The sequence below is a fragment of the Bos indicus x Bos taurus genome, chromosome 19 (assembly GCF_003369695.1).
Source record: "Bos indicus x Bos taurus breed Angus x Brahman F1 hybrid chromosome 19, Bos_hybrid_MaternalHap_v2.0, whole genome shotgun sequence".
Lineage (NCBI taxonomy): Eukaryota > Metazoa > Chordata > Mammalia > Artiodactyla > Bovidae > Bos > Bos indicus x Bos taurus.
Genome location: NC_040094.1, coordinates 52,131,516 through 52,143,962, shown reverse-complemented (window position 1 = coordinate 52,143,962; position 12,447 = coordinate 52,131,516). Strand labels below are relative to the sequence as shown.

The 12,447-nt window shown below is 59.0% G+C and overlaps 2 protein-coding genes across 4 annotated transcripts; both read right to left on the bottom strand.

Annotated features, from left to right (window-relative positions):
• Nucleotides 1-1,848: 1,848 nt before the first annotated feature.
• On the bottom strand, nt 1,849-9,809 carry MCRIP1 (MAPK regulated corepressor interacting protein 1). 3 transcript variants are annotated; one of them, XM_027517936.1, is made up of 5 exons: nt 9,761-9,809; nt 3,866-3,921; nt 3,665-3,783; nt 2,937-3,038; nt 1,849-2,752 (listed from the first exon to the last, which is right to left on the bottom strand). In XM_027517936.1, exons 2-5 carry the CDS (start codon nt 3,871-3,873, stop codon nt 2,688-2,690), a joined length of 294 nt encoding a protein of 97 aa, XP_027373737.1. In that variant the 5' UTR covers nt 3,874-3,921; nt 9,761-9,809; the 3' UTR covers nt 1,849-2,687. The 3 variants fall into 3 exon arrangements, with proteins under 3 accessions (XP_027373737.1, XP_027373735.1, XP_027373734.1); XM_027517934.1 differs by lacking the exon at nt 9,761-9,809 and adding an exon at nt 9,400-9,671; XM_027517933.1 differs by lacking the exon at nt 9,761-9,809 and having other exon boundaries at nt 3,866-9,282.
• A 377-nt stretch (nt 9,810-10,186) lies between these two features.
• Nucleotides 10,187-11,396, bottom strand: PPP1R27 (protein phosphatase 1 regulatory subunit 27). Its single transcript, XM_027517932.1, has 3 exons — nt 11,056-11,396; nt 10,826-10,976; nt 10,187-10,543 (listed from the first exon to the last, which is right to left on the bottom strand). The coding sequence occupies exons 1-3, from the start codon at nt 11,243-11,245 to the stop codon at nt 10,420-10,422; spliced, it is 465 nt and encodes a 154-aa protein (XP_027373733.1). The 5' UTR covers nt 11,246-11,396; the 3' UTR covers nt 10,187-10,419.
• Nucleotides 11,397-12,447: the final 1,051 nt, after the last annotated feature.

Genomic DNA, 12,447 nt, shown 5'->3' with positions numbered 1-12,447 from the left:
ACTGGGTATTACGACACTGGGGAATTGTTGTTTATGCTCAATACACATGAACATGCTCAGAGTACATGCTCAGCAAGTACGTGCTAAATTCAGATTTTGATAAACAACCTTAAAAATCAGATATGGCCAGTCTCCTACAGCAGGTCACCATTCCCTCATATGGACAATCAGGGCAATAAAATCACCCCCTCCTGAGGTGTCATGGTAATAACCCCATCCCCCACCAAGTTGCCAGCACAGAATAAAAGCAGAGACGTGTGTGGCACTGCCAAGGGTAGAACGTGATGGAGATGTGGGTACCCCGTCCACCAGGACACTCCCTCATCTCCTCTCTCCTCGCTGTCTGAGGGTAGGGGAGGTGTCTCCAGCCACTCAGGGTTGACCAGGCAGCCCACCGTGCTGGTGAGGATTCTATCACCACTGTTCTGGAGTTCAATACCCGTCCCCCGCAACCCTGGCACAGCCCATTAACCACATTCCCACCTCTGAAGACTCCAGGCGTAGGGCCTCTTTCTCAGAAAACCTTAAGTTGACGGGGACAGCAGGAATGAAAAGGCCTCAAGGGTTGTCCCATGGGCCCACCCACACAGGGGCAAAGTATCAGTGCTAGCAGGCAAGGCCAGGGGAGAGTGGCTACAGACAAGGGAGACCCAGATGCTGGGGGCCCGGTGTGCCACCATTCCCACTTTCCAACTCCACAGGAGGGACGAGTGACCCAGAGAGGGCTGAGAGCAAAGTCAAGTCAATTTTTAACCAATGCAACATATTAGATGTTTCCAGTGTGCTGCCAGGGGGCCTGAACACCCCTTCAGGGGAAGGCCTTCCAGTCACCACAGCCCAAACCTCACTTAAAATGGGAAACAGGCAGGACAGCAGTGTTACATGCCCCAGTCACAGCAAGGCCAGGGTCGTGGCTGCAAGGGGGCAGACATCCAGGCCCCCGCAGTCTTGTGGGTCCAGGGCCCTGTCAAGAGCATCCATGAGGTGACTGTCGCGGCAGCAGGCCCTAATACTCGGCAGCCACCAGAGGAAGGTGCTAACCTCCACTTCAGGAAACAGGCTTCGAGACTCAGCAGCTTGCTCAATGCCACGTGCAGCAGTGGCCTGGCTAGGTTCAGGCCCACCCCTCCCCTTCTCCAACGGGGGATCTCTGCTGGCTGACCATCACCCCATCCTCAGTGGTCTTGGACATGCTGGGTGAAGGGTACCTGTGCCCGTGTGCCCAGCCTCTGGCCACAGGGCCCTGAACCCCAGCCAGGCCACACCCACCTCCTTCCAGCCACAAGCACAGGGGCTGTGTGGGTGACCCAGCCCAGCAGGCACTCAAACCCTTGGCAGGATGCCCCATAGGTCCCTGGGGAGCAAACAGGCCTGTGTGGTTACAGGAAATTGGCTCAGGGCCTGGCACCAGCCAACGCCCACTGGCTGCTGCTTATTGCATGAACCATCCTTCCTGCACCCTCATCCCTGGGGAACCCCCTCCAGGAGAAGACGTCTCCCAGAGCCACCTGTGGGGCCACTGGAGCCCCAGAATACTCTTAACAGGAAAGGGCTGTTCCCGAAATAAATTCCGGTTTGGCTTGTCCGCCAGGGCTACGTCCAGATCTGAAGGTCAAGTGCACTGGGGCTCTCCAAGTCCAGCAGCCACCCTCCCTGGACAGCAGACAGGCCACCCCTCAAGGGCCCAGTGCTGCTGAGGATGTGTTACCTCCAGGGCCCCCACGTCCACCTCCCACTGCCCTCCAGAAGCCCAAGCCCCCTGGTGGAGCCCAGGGATCAGACGGAACTTCTGGGCCTTGGACTTCCAGACCTGTGTGGGCAGCCAAGATAGGGGCCTCACAGACCAAGTTGCCAAGCCAATGCCACCCCACCTTTATTTACTGGTCTTCAGGTTCCAGTCAGACACTTGAATCTGGAGGGCACAGGAAGAAAAAAAATGGCCCTGAAGACCCTCCCAACTCACCACACAGAGCAGGACCCACTGGGTAGCCTCGTCAGCTCAGGCCAGCCCCACGCCCCTTCCTAAGGGTGAGCCAGACCTGGCTGCCTAGAACCCTTGGAGGGGGCACCCAGCAGTGTGCCAGGCCTGGAGAGCTGGTGTCATCCTAAAGCTGACAAGGAAGGAAAGGGCCAGGCTGGACAGTGGGGTGGGGGGTCAGACGCTCCCCGTGCCCCGGGCACAGATGCAGCAGGGGTCGGTGAGGGACCCATGCTGGGTGTGGCTGGGACCACCCTGTCCTGGCTCCTGGCCACTTCAGGACAAAACCAGCCCAGTCCCACAGCACAGGAGATAACAAAGGCCCCTCATCTCCCTCCTGATCCTGGAAGTGCCCAGGGGTTGGGGGTGGGGGCAGGAGAAGGCGACAAGAATCAGGGTCGAGGCCCTGGGGGCAGGCAGGACCAGCAGCTCCAAAGGTCCAGCCAGGCCCGGGGTGGGCACGGGCTGGCAGGGCCGAGGCCCTCCTAGGGACGGGGGTAACCTGAGATCCCCCGAGAGGAAAGGAGAGGCTCGGGGAGGAGGGGCAGGCCTTGGCCATCAATCATGCCTGTCCTGGTCCCGGGATTTTCAGCCCACTGGGAGCAAGGCCCCCTCCCCCTCCCAGGAGCTGAGCCCACAGGAGAGGAGGCGGCCAGCAGCAGGCTGCACCCAGATCTCCCGGAGGCCAAGGGAGGGGCACTGGCGCGCCTTAGGACTTCTTGGCGTCCTGCGTGTTCCGGCGCTTCAGGTCGCTCAGGTCGATGGGCTTGAAGGCTGCCAAGGGACAGAATGGTCAGTGGTGGGTGCAGGTGGAGAGGGAGGGTCTGTCCCTTGTCCTGCCCTCGCCTCTGAAAGCCCTGGGACCCAGGCCACCCCACCAGGCTGGCTTGGAAGCAGCAGGTGGGTGGGCCTTCCTGCCCCCTGGTCGGCCCCTCCTGCCCAGGGCAGCCCCACTTACTCTTCAGGCTGGGGTTAGGGACCTTCTCCACGTACTCCTCCACCAGGCCCCGCTCGCTGCCCGACATCTGGCTCCGCAGGTCCCGCTCCACACCCTGCCAGGCTGCAGGAAGCAGGGGTGGTCAGGGCCCCTACCCCGGGGCCTGCCATCCGGCCCCGTCAGTGTCCAAGCAGACGGCACCCGCTCCTGCCCTATCCCTCCCCTCTGAGTGGCCCCATAGGCCCCCCGAGCCCAAACTCCCACTTCAACAGTTTCTGGCCCCCGAGTCCAGCCTGCTCCTAACCTGAAGTTGTCCTCAACATACCCTGCTCCCTCGAGGAGCCCTGCCCAAGCCACGCCCCTTCTGGCCTCATGGTACCATGACCAGAACTCCAGTCACAGAGGCTTATGAAACCCACTAGGGTACAGCACTTCCTCCAGGCGGGTGCCCATCTTTCCCATGTCCTCCACCCCCCACCTCCCAGCACAAATGCTGTGCACACGTGCTCACACCTCCACCACACCACTTCCAAGACACCCCAGGCTCCCCAGGGTGCGCCATCTTCCATGGCCCCCCTCTTCCCCAGCAAACACCACTGATTCCAAACATTGCCTCTTCTGGGGTGTTGCCTGTCAGGACCACCACAGTGCTGACCATGCACACCCATGACCAGAACTGGGTCTCCACACCCCACAGGAGTTCAGGGGAGGAGGGGCTCGGGGGGGCTGGCTGCGGACACTCCGTGTACCTTCATAAATGAAGCGCACATTCTCCTCGTGGGCCGGGGTGAAGATCTCGCTGCTGTTGGGGGGAGAGCGGGGGCTACTGTTCCTCTTGCCGTTGTAGACGACCCTGGAGACGGGGGAACTGGGGGGAGCCCGGCCCGTGAGGAGGGGCTACAGGGCAGGACCCCCCACACCTGGAGGTAACGCCACTACCTAAGACCCACCTGGTCATCGCTGGGGCGTCTGGTCCTCGCACTCCACTGCCGGATCCCCTCGGCCTCTGGAAGGGAAGCCTCATGACATAGTGGGATAGAGGCCACCCTGCCACCCTCTCCAGAAGGGGTCCAGGGATGGGAAGGGCGTGGGGGCATTTGCCTCTTCCCTTTAACTGTGGTCTCCCTGCCTTCCAGTAGACAGGGTCGAGCCACAATCCAGCTGGCTAAAGGTTCAGTACCCTTGGCCAGGGGCCACCAACAGGCCCGAGTCAGAGCAGCTTGAGCTCCAGTGGACCCCGCACTTGGACCACCGCGGCCCAGGGAACACACCTACCCCAGGGTCGGGAAGCCCTGTTGATATTCCAAGTCTCAGAACACCACTGCTAACAGAGCGCGGGGCTGCAGGAAAGGCCCACAGTCGTCCAGTGCCCTCACGGCCTGCAGGGCCTAGGATCTTGTCTCCACTGAGCCTCAGTTTCCTATCTGTAAAATGGGGATGTGCTTCCCAATGGGAAAAGTGCCTGCCCGGCTTCCTGGTCCCCAGGGTGTGACAGGAGGGCTGGGGGAGGACTGTGAGCCTGGAGGAAGCCATCAGGCCAATCCTAGTGACCGAGACTCTGGGGTGTGTCCTGTTTACAGGCTCTCTCAGCCCAGGAACCAGACAGCCCTGGATGGGGGTCTATTTTTAGACTCACTCTCAAAACTGCCCAATTGGACAAAGTCCCCTCTCTGGCTGAGGACATGCACCGCAGGGTGAGGAAGCTAGTTGCACAGGGCTAGTCCCAGGCCTGGCCTTGCCCCAGAGGAGGCCAACCCCAGGTGTTGGGGGATGGGGGAAGCCTGGGAAGGGCCTGTGAGCACAAGTGCCTCCCCTCCCCCGCCCCTGGAGCCTGGGGGCCCCAGAATGCTCAGCCACAGCCCCTCCTGAAGAGCCTGGAAGATGAGACCCAGTGGACACTTCCTCTCTGGTTCCTTTGGCATTTAAACACCCGCACAGGGGGACTTCCCTAGCAGTCCAGGGGTTGACACTCTGCTCCCATTGCAGAGGCTATGCTTTCGATCCCTGGTAGGGGAACTGAGATCACACATGCTGCACAGCCCAGCTGGGGAAAAAAAATCTGCACAGGTAAAACAGGCCACAAGCTGAGGTAGTAATGACAGAGCACAAAGCCAGCTTCCTGGGGGGCACATAGAAGCCTATGCCCTCCCAGGAGAGGGGCCCTGCTCCTCACAAAGGGACTTCTCCCTTTTTGGACTCGCGGGATCTCACTGCCTATGATTCTCCTGTCCAGATGCCAGTCCCACAGACACCAGAGCACAGAGGGAAAGCCCTCTCTGGCCTGAGGGTGCCCTGGGGACACGGAAGGGGCTCAAGAACACTCACGTCTCAAGGGGCTGTTGGCAGTGCAATGAAGTGGGAGGCTTCAATTAAGCAACAGGAGGGAGGCGCCTGGAGGATCAGCCAGCCCCAGCCCAACCCAGGCTGGCCCCTCCTACCCAGGCCCCTCATCCCTCCTGCAGTCTGTCCTCTCAGACCTCGGGGGCCACTTCTTCAGGGTACCTGCCTTCCCAGCTTTGCCCATCTCCAGGGCTGCTTCTTTCCAGGGCAGCCTCGGCCTTGGCCTCCTCTGGTCACAGCCTGAGGGCTGTCTGGCCTTTATGGGTGCCTGACTTTGGTCCAAGGCCCCCTTTCAGTCTCAGGCCTAACTCAGAGGCCAGCCCCTTCCAGCTCCCATTGCCCCGACTGCACACATGCACACGCATACATGGCTCTGGTTCTCTGAGCGCCTCACCTGCTCCCCTTGGTCTCTGCATTCCCAAGGCCTGGGCCCCAGGCCCCTGGAGCATTCGGTCTCCACAGTGGGAACCCATCCCTCGCTGCCCCTACTCTGTGCTTCCTGACCAGAGGCTAGAATGGCCCACAAGCTGAGGAGCTGTGTACCTGTCATTGGGCACCTGCCCACAAAGATGTGCTACTTGAGTTAACGAGGTTTCTGGTGCCCTGGACAGAGCGGCCAGGAAGTACCTTGGCCAGGGGCAAGACACCAGCAGGCTCTCATGTCCTCAGGACTTGAAGAATGAGTAAAAGGACTTTTTAAAAAGGAGTTATTGTCTGCCTCCTCTCGATGGGGGAAGTCACACCCAACCAGGTCTGTCTTTAATGGCCTGTGTCCTACCAGCTGGTACCTACTCGTGAGGAACCCCCGAGTCCTCCGTCTTCTCCCAGCAGCTTGGCCTCCCTCCAGGGGCCTTTCTCCTTAGGACCTTGGGCTGGCCCTGCCCCACCCCCGTGGATACCCTGCCTCCTGCGGGATGCAGGGAAACCAAGGCTTCACCTGAGTATACCAGCAGCTTCCCGTGAGGCCAGGGCCTGCTGCTCCCCTGAAGACAGAGGGACAGTGAGCTGCACTCACTCACCCACCTTCATCACCTCCTCCAAGGAGTTGGGCCCCCCATGCTGACCCCAAAGGAAATTTCCTGGAAAAATCTAACAAATATGCATGCTCCGTGACAGCCATTCCAGTTCCAGGATGTACCCAAAGGAAAGGGCCTGGTGGCTACCAAGAGGTGCACAGGAACAACCAGAGAAACAGCACTTGTCTGTGCCGAGGGAAGAACCACTGAAAGGGGCCCATATACACTGGGCCTGTTTCCGCCCTGGAAGGTGACAGCTACAAGTATGAGCCATGGCAATGGCGGGCGAATCATACCACTGATGCTAAAAACAGAAGCCTGGGAACACATGGCTGTCCAGTGGAGAGGGCCGAGCCGCAAAGGCGTGGACAAGGGAGACAAAACAAGGTCAGGGAGGAGATGTCTAAAAGGCAGTTGGACTCAAGGAAGGCCAGGGCAGAGAGGTGGCCTCTGAGCCACCATGACAAAACCTCCAATGACCCAGCAGGAAGGGGCTCGGTGCAGCACGGGGAGGAGTGGGACCTTCGGCCAAGACTGCCTGTGCCTGGCAACTGGCTGTGAAGAGAGGTGCGAGGCCTGGGCTGACGGTAGTGTGTGTGATGAAGCAAAGGGAAACTCGAGCACATTTACTGTCTGAGCAAAGTGCTGAGCAGGGCCTCTACAGAGGCGACTGCAGAGGAGCCAGGCAACCAGCAGGCTGGGGAGAGTGGCACGCCTGGAAAAGCGCCAGGGACACCTAAAAAGGCCCAGTAGGCCACGAGAATCCCCTGAGGTTGGAGTTTCCAGTCCCTCTGGCCAGCGGGGAGGGAGTGTCCACTTCTGCAAACATCTCCCTCCTCTTGTTTGCTTGCCGACTTTTGTTTACCATGATTATCAGGGACAATTATTTCCTGAAGACTGGAGCTCAAAACCTCACTACATCCCATCAACTCTGAGAAACTTTTTTACCCTTTTAATAGCTTTGAAATCAGGCTGTATCTGGCAATCGCCAGCACAAAGGTTAGCACCGTTTTTTCATGCTCGGTGGAGCTTGTGAGGCCCAGCTCACACTACTGAGGTCTCAGATCTGATGATGCAAAGAGCTTTCCCTCAGGCCACAGACCCCAAGCCTCCACCTACGTGTATGTGCTCTTCAGTTACTTCTTCCCATTCCCACCCACTCCTGGTCCGACATCCACTGCCCACTCTCCAATCCATGTCGGGACAGTACCCTGCACTACCCTTCTCCATCCCTGGTACACGTGAAGCCAGCATGATCTTCCCAAAACCTGCCCCCACCCAAGTCACTCCCCACTCAGACAGTACCAGGGCCTTCTATTGCCATCAAGCCCTCAGTCTGGCCATAATCTAATTCACCAGGTGTGAGTGTCACCAGCTACTGGGCCCCCAGCCCTTCCCAATCACAGTCTGAGCCAGAGAGCCAGCTCTGCTGCTTCCAGAGTCACAGAGAACCACACAAAGTCCCCTGGTGTACTCCACAGGCCTTGACTGTTGTCCACAACAGCCTAGCCCATAGCAGCCAGCGGGCTACCCGCTCAGCACCCGGCAGAGTCCAGAACCACTCCGTGACTGAGGGTCATCCATCGCTGCTCTGGGCAGCGTCCCTTCCCTCTATGGGCCATGGAATCCCCATCTGAGCCAAAACAACCCCCAAGAATGTTCACCAGGCCTTCCTGCTCAAAGGGACCCAAGTACAGCCACATGAAGCCACAACCTCAAACAAAATCTCTGTGGCTGCTTATCCAACGAGACAGTGGACGGGGCAATCATAGAAGGAATGTATCATCCAACTGGGCATTTCTGAGCATAAAAGGGCTGCTCTTGATTATGAAGTGCAAGCCAGGACAGCCTTGGGCAAACTGAACGCAGAGTTTCCTCAGGCATGGCGTAGACCCACAAACATATGACCCAGTGTGGAGGGGCAGCAGCCAAGGGCCAGCTGTGGAGCAGCCATTGCACTGAGCCAGGGAGAACACCAATAAACCCCACTTTGGAGGTTTAGCAGATGAGAAACCTGCCACTCAGCAGAGTGGGATCTGGGCCCCAAGAGACTCCCAACCTCTCGGCCTCCCAGGCCACAGAAATCAGGGCTAGACTAGGATGGCTGAGCTGCCCTGAGCACCCCAGAGACTGCCTCTGCCTTTGTTTGTACCCCTGGCAGGTTCCAGACCCCTGGCACCAATGTGGTTCTGCTAAGAGACAGGGAGGGACTCTTCCTGGATGGATCTATATAGCACCTTGCTCTTTCATGGGGAAGAAAGGGCTTCAGAGACCTCCAGTGAGGAGGAATGCAGGGAAGGGAGCCCAAAGCCCAGTCTCCAGACTGCCAGTCTTAACTCTTTCCCCACATACAGCCATATGTGTAAAGGCAGGGGGTGATATGATATTCTGTTGTCTGCAAAAATGACAATGGATATTCCGGAGTTAGAATCAATGATGCAATTGCAACCACTCTGTGTTACTTTAAAATTTTTGATAGGTACTCAAAATTTTCAAGACTCCACCTCCCCTTCATATTCTGTGTCTGTGGGGTTCTCAACAGCCGTTTCCACCAATGAGACTTTTAGAAGGCAATCTACCACTCAAGCAGGACACTGCTGTTTTAGATACCAAATGGGCCTGGCGACCCTTGAAAAGACGCAGGCGAAGCCTCTAAGCACTGCACCACCCCTCTCCCTCTTTCCTTGGTGATAGCAGCAGCTTCCCTCCCAAGCAACAAACCCCAATGTATGCATTCCCCTCCTTCCTCACTTGGCAATCTCACCAGCCCTTCCACTCACCCCAAATCAAGCCTTCTCCTTCAAGACTTGGGGCCTGACCCTTCCCTCCCCACCCGCACTGCTTTCTAAAAGCTCTGGACACTCCCCCTGACACCCCAAAGGCTTTTGCTCAAAATGCCCCATCTGCCCAAAGTCGTCGCCCTGGCCCTGGGGGCCCGGCTCATGACCATCTTCTCTGGGAAGTCTTCCTAGGAGGCAGGTAGGGGATACGACTTGTGCGCCTCCGCGTTACCTGAAGTTTCTCACAAACCTGGGTTGCTTCGTTCGCGGCCTCCCCATGGCGGTCCCCGCCCACCCCGGCATCCCCCGGGGTTCCGGTGAGCTCCCGGAGGAATGGCAGCCTCTTACCCCCTTCCCTCCCCTGACACTGCCTCGCCCAGCTCAGAGACCAGGAGCGTGGGATACACGGGACGGCGGCGGAGGGCGAACCGCGGGAACCCGGCCGGCCGCGCTTCGCGGTCAGGAAGCATCGTCAGGGCTGCTCCCCGGGCGACGAGGCGGCGGCAGCTTCAGCGACGGAGAACGGCGGCCCGCTACTCCCTCTGAGCCCCTTGCCTCGCGGGCACGCCCCGCCTCGCCGTGGCCCTCCCTAGCCTCCGCCGCGGCGGGCCGGGAACCCCGCGACCCAGCCCGGGGCCCTCCCCTCGCGGCCGCCGCGCCAGGGCGGGTCCGGGCCGCGCCCGCCCCGCCCCCGCCGCTACCGCCTCACCTCGCCCTCTCGGCCGCCGCCGCCGCTGCCAGGGGCCCGGCCGGAAGTGACGTGTCGCCGCCGCGCATGCGCACTGGCGCAGGTCACGTGACCGCGGGCCCGCGGAGGGGCGGAGACTGAGGCCTGGGGCCGAGAGGCTGGGGTCAGAGGGGTTCTTAGACTTCGTGCCACCCGGGGTCGAGGGATGTCGAGGACAGTCTCCTGGGTCGGCGGGGTCGGGGTTCTGGGACAGACAGGGCCTGGGGGTAGCGGGATCGATGGACGGCAGGGACCGGTGGTCGGGAGCCGCGAGACTCTAGCTCCTTGCTCCGACACTGCCGGATCCCCAGACCAGAGTGGACGGCGGTTGGCCGCTGACCACCAGAGCAGACGGAGCCGAAAGACTGGGACAGGACGGTCCCCAGTAATCAGGCCATCACCACGGGCTTAGGAACCACGTTTATTGAAAAAGTAAAAAGTATAGCAATAAAAAAAAGTTTTTCACCCGAAGAAAAAGCCAGGCCGCGGGTTGGGAGAGGGGAGGGGTTTTGCCCAGGTGTGGGGTCCTGGCCAGTCTGGCCGGCCCATAGCCCCGCTGGTGGGGCAATCCTGGCATCCGGGGGAGATGGGCACCTGACTTCTCCAGGCAGGGCTAGCGCCCTGGGAGGGCAGGGCTGGCCTCAGTCCATCTTAGTCCCTTTGAATAGCTCCACCAAGTCCTTGAATTCCGGGTCAATGAGGTCTGAAGGCAGATCTCCATCGTCGTTCGCCGCTTCTCTGTCTGCCCCCAGGGAAATGAGGTACCTGAGTGCAAAGGGCAGCCCTGGTTGAGGAGAGAACGTGGCCCGGAGAATGCTCACCCCTGCCTGAAGGTAGCAGCCTGCGGTTCTGAGATCTACCTGTTTTTTCTCTTGCCAGGTGAGGTGAGGAGAAAGAAACCGACCCTTTGGAAGTTTCGCTAACTTTTGCAGTTTGCTCTTGGGAGGCAACAGGACAGAAAGGAAATTTCAGAAGCCCTTAGAGTTTTTAGGTACACTAGCAGGGCCACCTTTTGGGGGGACTACATCCTAGAGGCCACCCTCTCACCTGGCTATATCAGGGTATCCGTCACTGCACGCGATGTGCAGGGGTGTCCAGCCTGTCTCGTCTCGCTGATGAATGTCTGCCCCGTATTTGACTAGCAGCTTCACACACTCAAGGTTTCCAGAAAGCACCGCTTCATGAAGGGCAGCCAGGCCTGGACAGGACAGGAGAGGTCAAGGCTCAGGCCTTCCCCTGCCACCCCACAGAGCCTCACTGGCCCCGCAGGCACTCACCTGAGGGGTAGATGGTGTCCAGGGAGACTTTCCGAGTCCGGATGAAGCGCCCCACCTGCTCCAGGTCGCCCTGGCGGATGTGGTCCAAGAACAGGACGTCATTAGGGAAGCGTACGCTGCGATCAGCCAGGAGCCTCCGGCGCCGCTGCCTTGGGCTGTAGCGGGCATAGCGGGCTGTTCTGCTGGGCATCCTGGCAGCTATGGTTTGGGCCACCCCTGTGGGGACCCTCCTGCTCAGGGAAGGAAGGTGCACGGACCCGAACTGTGTGCAGGCTCTTCTGACTGACGGTGACCTCCAGCACTGCTGCCACAGTGCTCTCCGTGCTCCCGTTGGCCAGGGCACCTTCTTCTTATATAGGGCCGGCAGAGCTATATAAAGCTGCGCAGTCATGCTCGCACCCGAGGGGCTGAAACTGAGCCGCTCCAGCCCTGCCCTCAGGATCATGTTTAGTGGTTCATCTTTCAGCCCACCTGTCGCTGTGCCTGGCCAAAGGGGTCAGATCCTTCCTGGCTACTGCTCTCTGCCCCATAACTGGACCTCGAAGGTGCTTGACAGAGGGCAGGAGAAGCACTAGAAGGGCAAGGCCCATAAGCAAGGTGGACAGATAACCAAGGTCATTGAGGACCAGGGTCTCCCTCCATATGGAGAACTTGGGGAGAAGGGCATGATACGTGGTAAGCACAGCTACCTCTGCCCACTGGGAAGGCAAGGGGATGCTTCCCCACACCTGAGGAAGCACAGGAGAAGCTGTACAGAAGAAGGCCCAGCCCAACCCATCTCCCTGTCATTTGTCACTTTCTGTCATGGCTTGTATCACTCTCAGGGCAGTGTTCCCAAAACGTGGGCTTCAGTGGCACTGCCCTTCTGCTTGGAAACCTCCCAGATTAGAATCAAAGTGCAGAACTTCCCTGGTGGTCCCGTGGCTAAGACTCCCTGCTCCCAATGCAGGTGGCTGGGTTTATCCCTGGTCAGAGAACTAGATCCCACATGCCGCGAGGAAAGATCCTGCATGCTGCAAGGAAATAGAAGATACCACGTGCCACAACGAGGACCCGGTGCAACCAAATAAATATTATTAAAAAAAATTATTTTTTAAGTTTTATTTATGTATTTTTGGCTTCACTGGGTCTCTGTTGCTGCTCGCTGGCTTTCTCTAGTTGCAGTGAGCGACGGCTACTGTTCATTGTGGTGGACAGGCTTCTCATTGCAGAGGCTTCTCATTGCAGAGCATGGGCTCTAGAACGCATGGGCTTGATAGTTGTGGTTTACGGGGCTTATTTGCCCCTCTGCATGTGAAATCTTCCCAGAGCAGAGGTTGCACCTGTGTCTCCTGCATTGGGAGGCAGTTTCTTAACCACTGGGCCACCAGAGAAGTCCAAATTTCTCCTTTT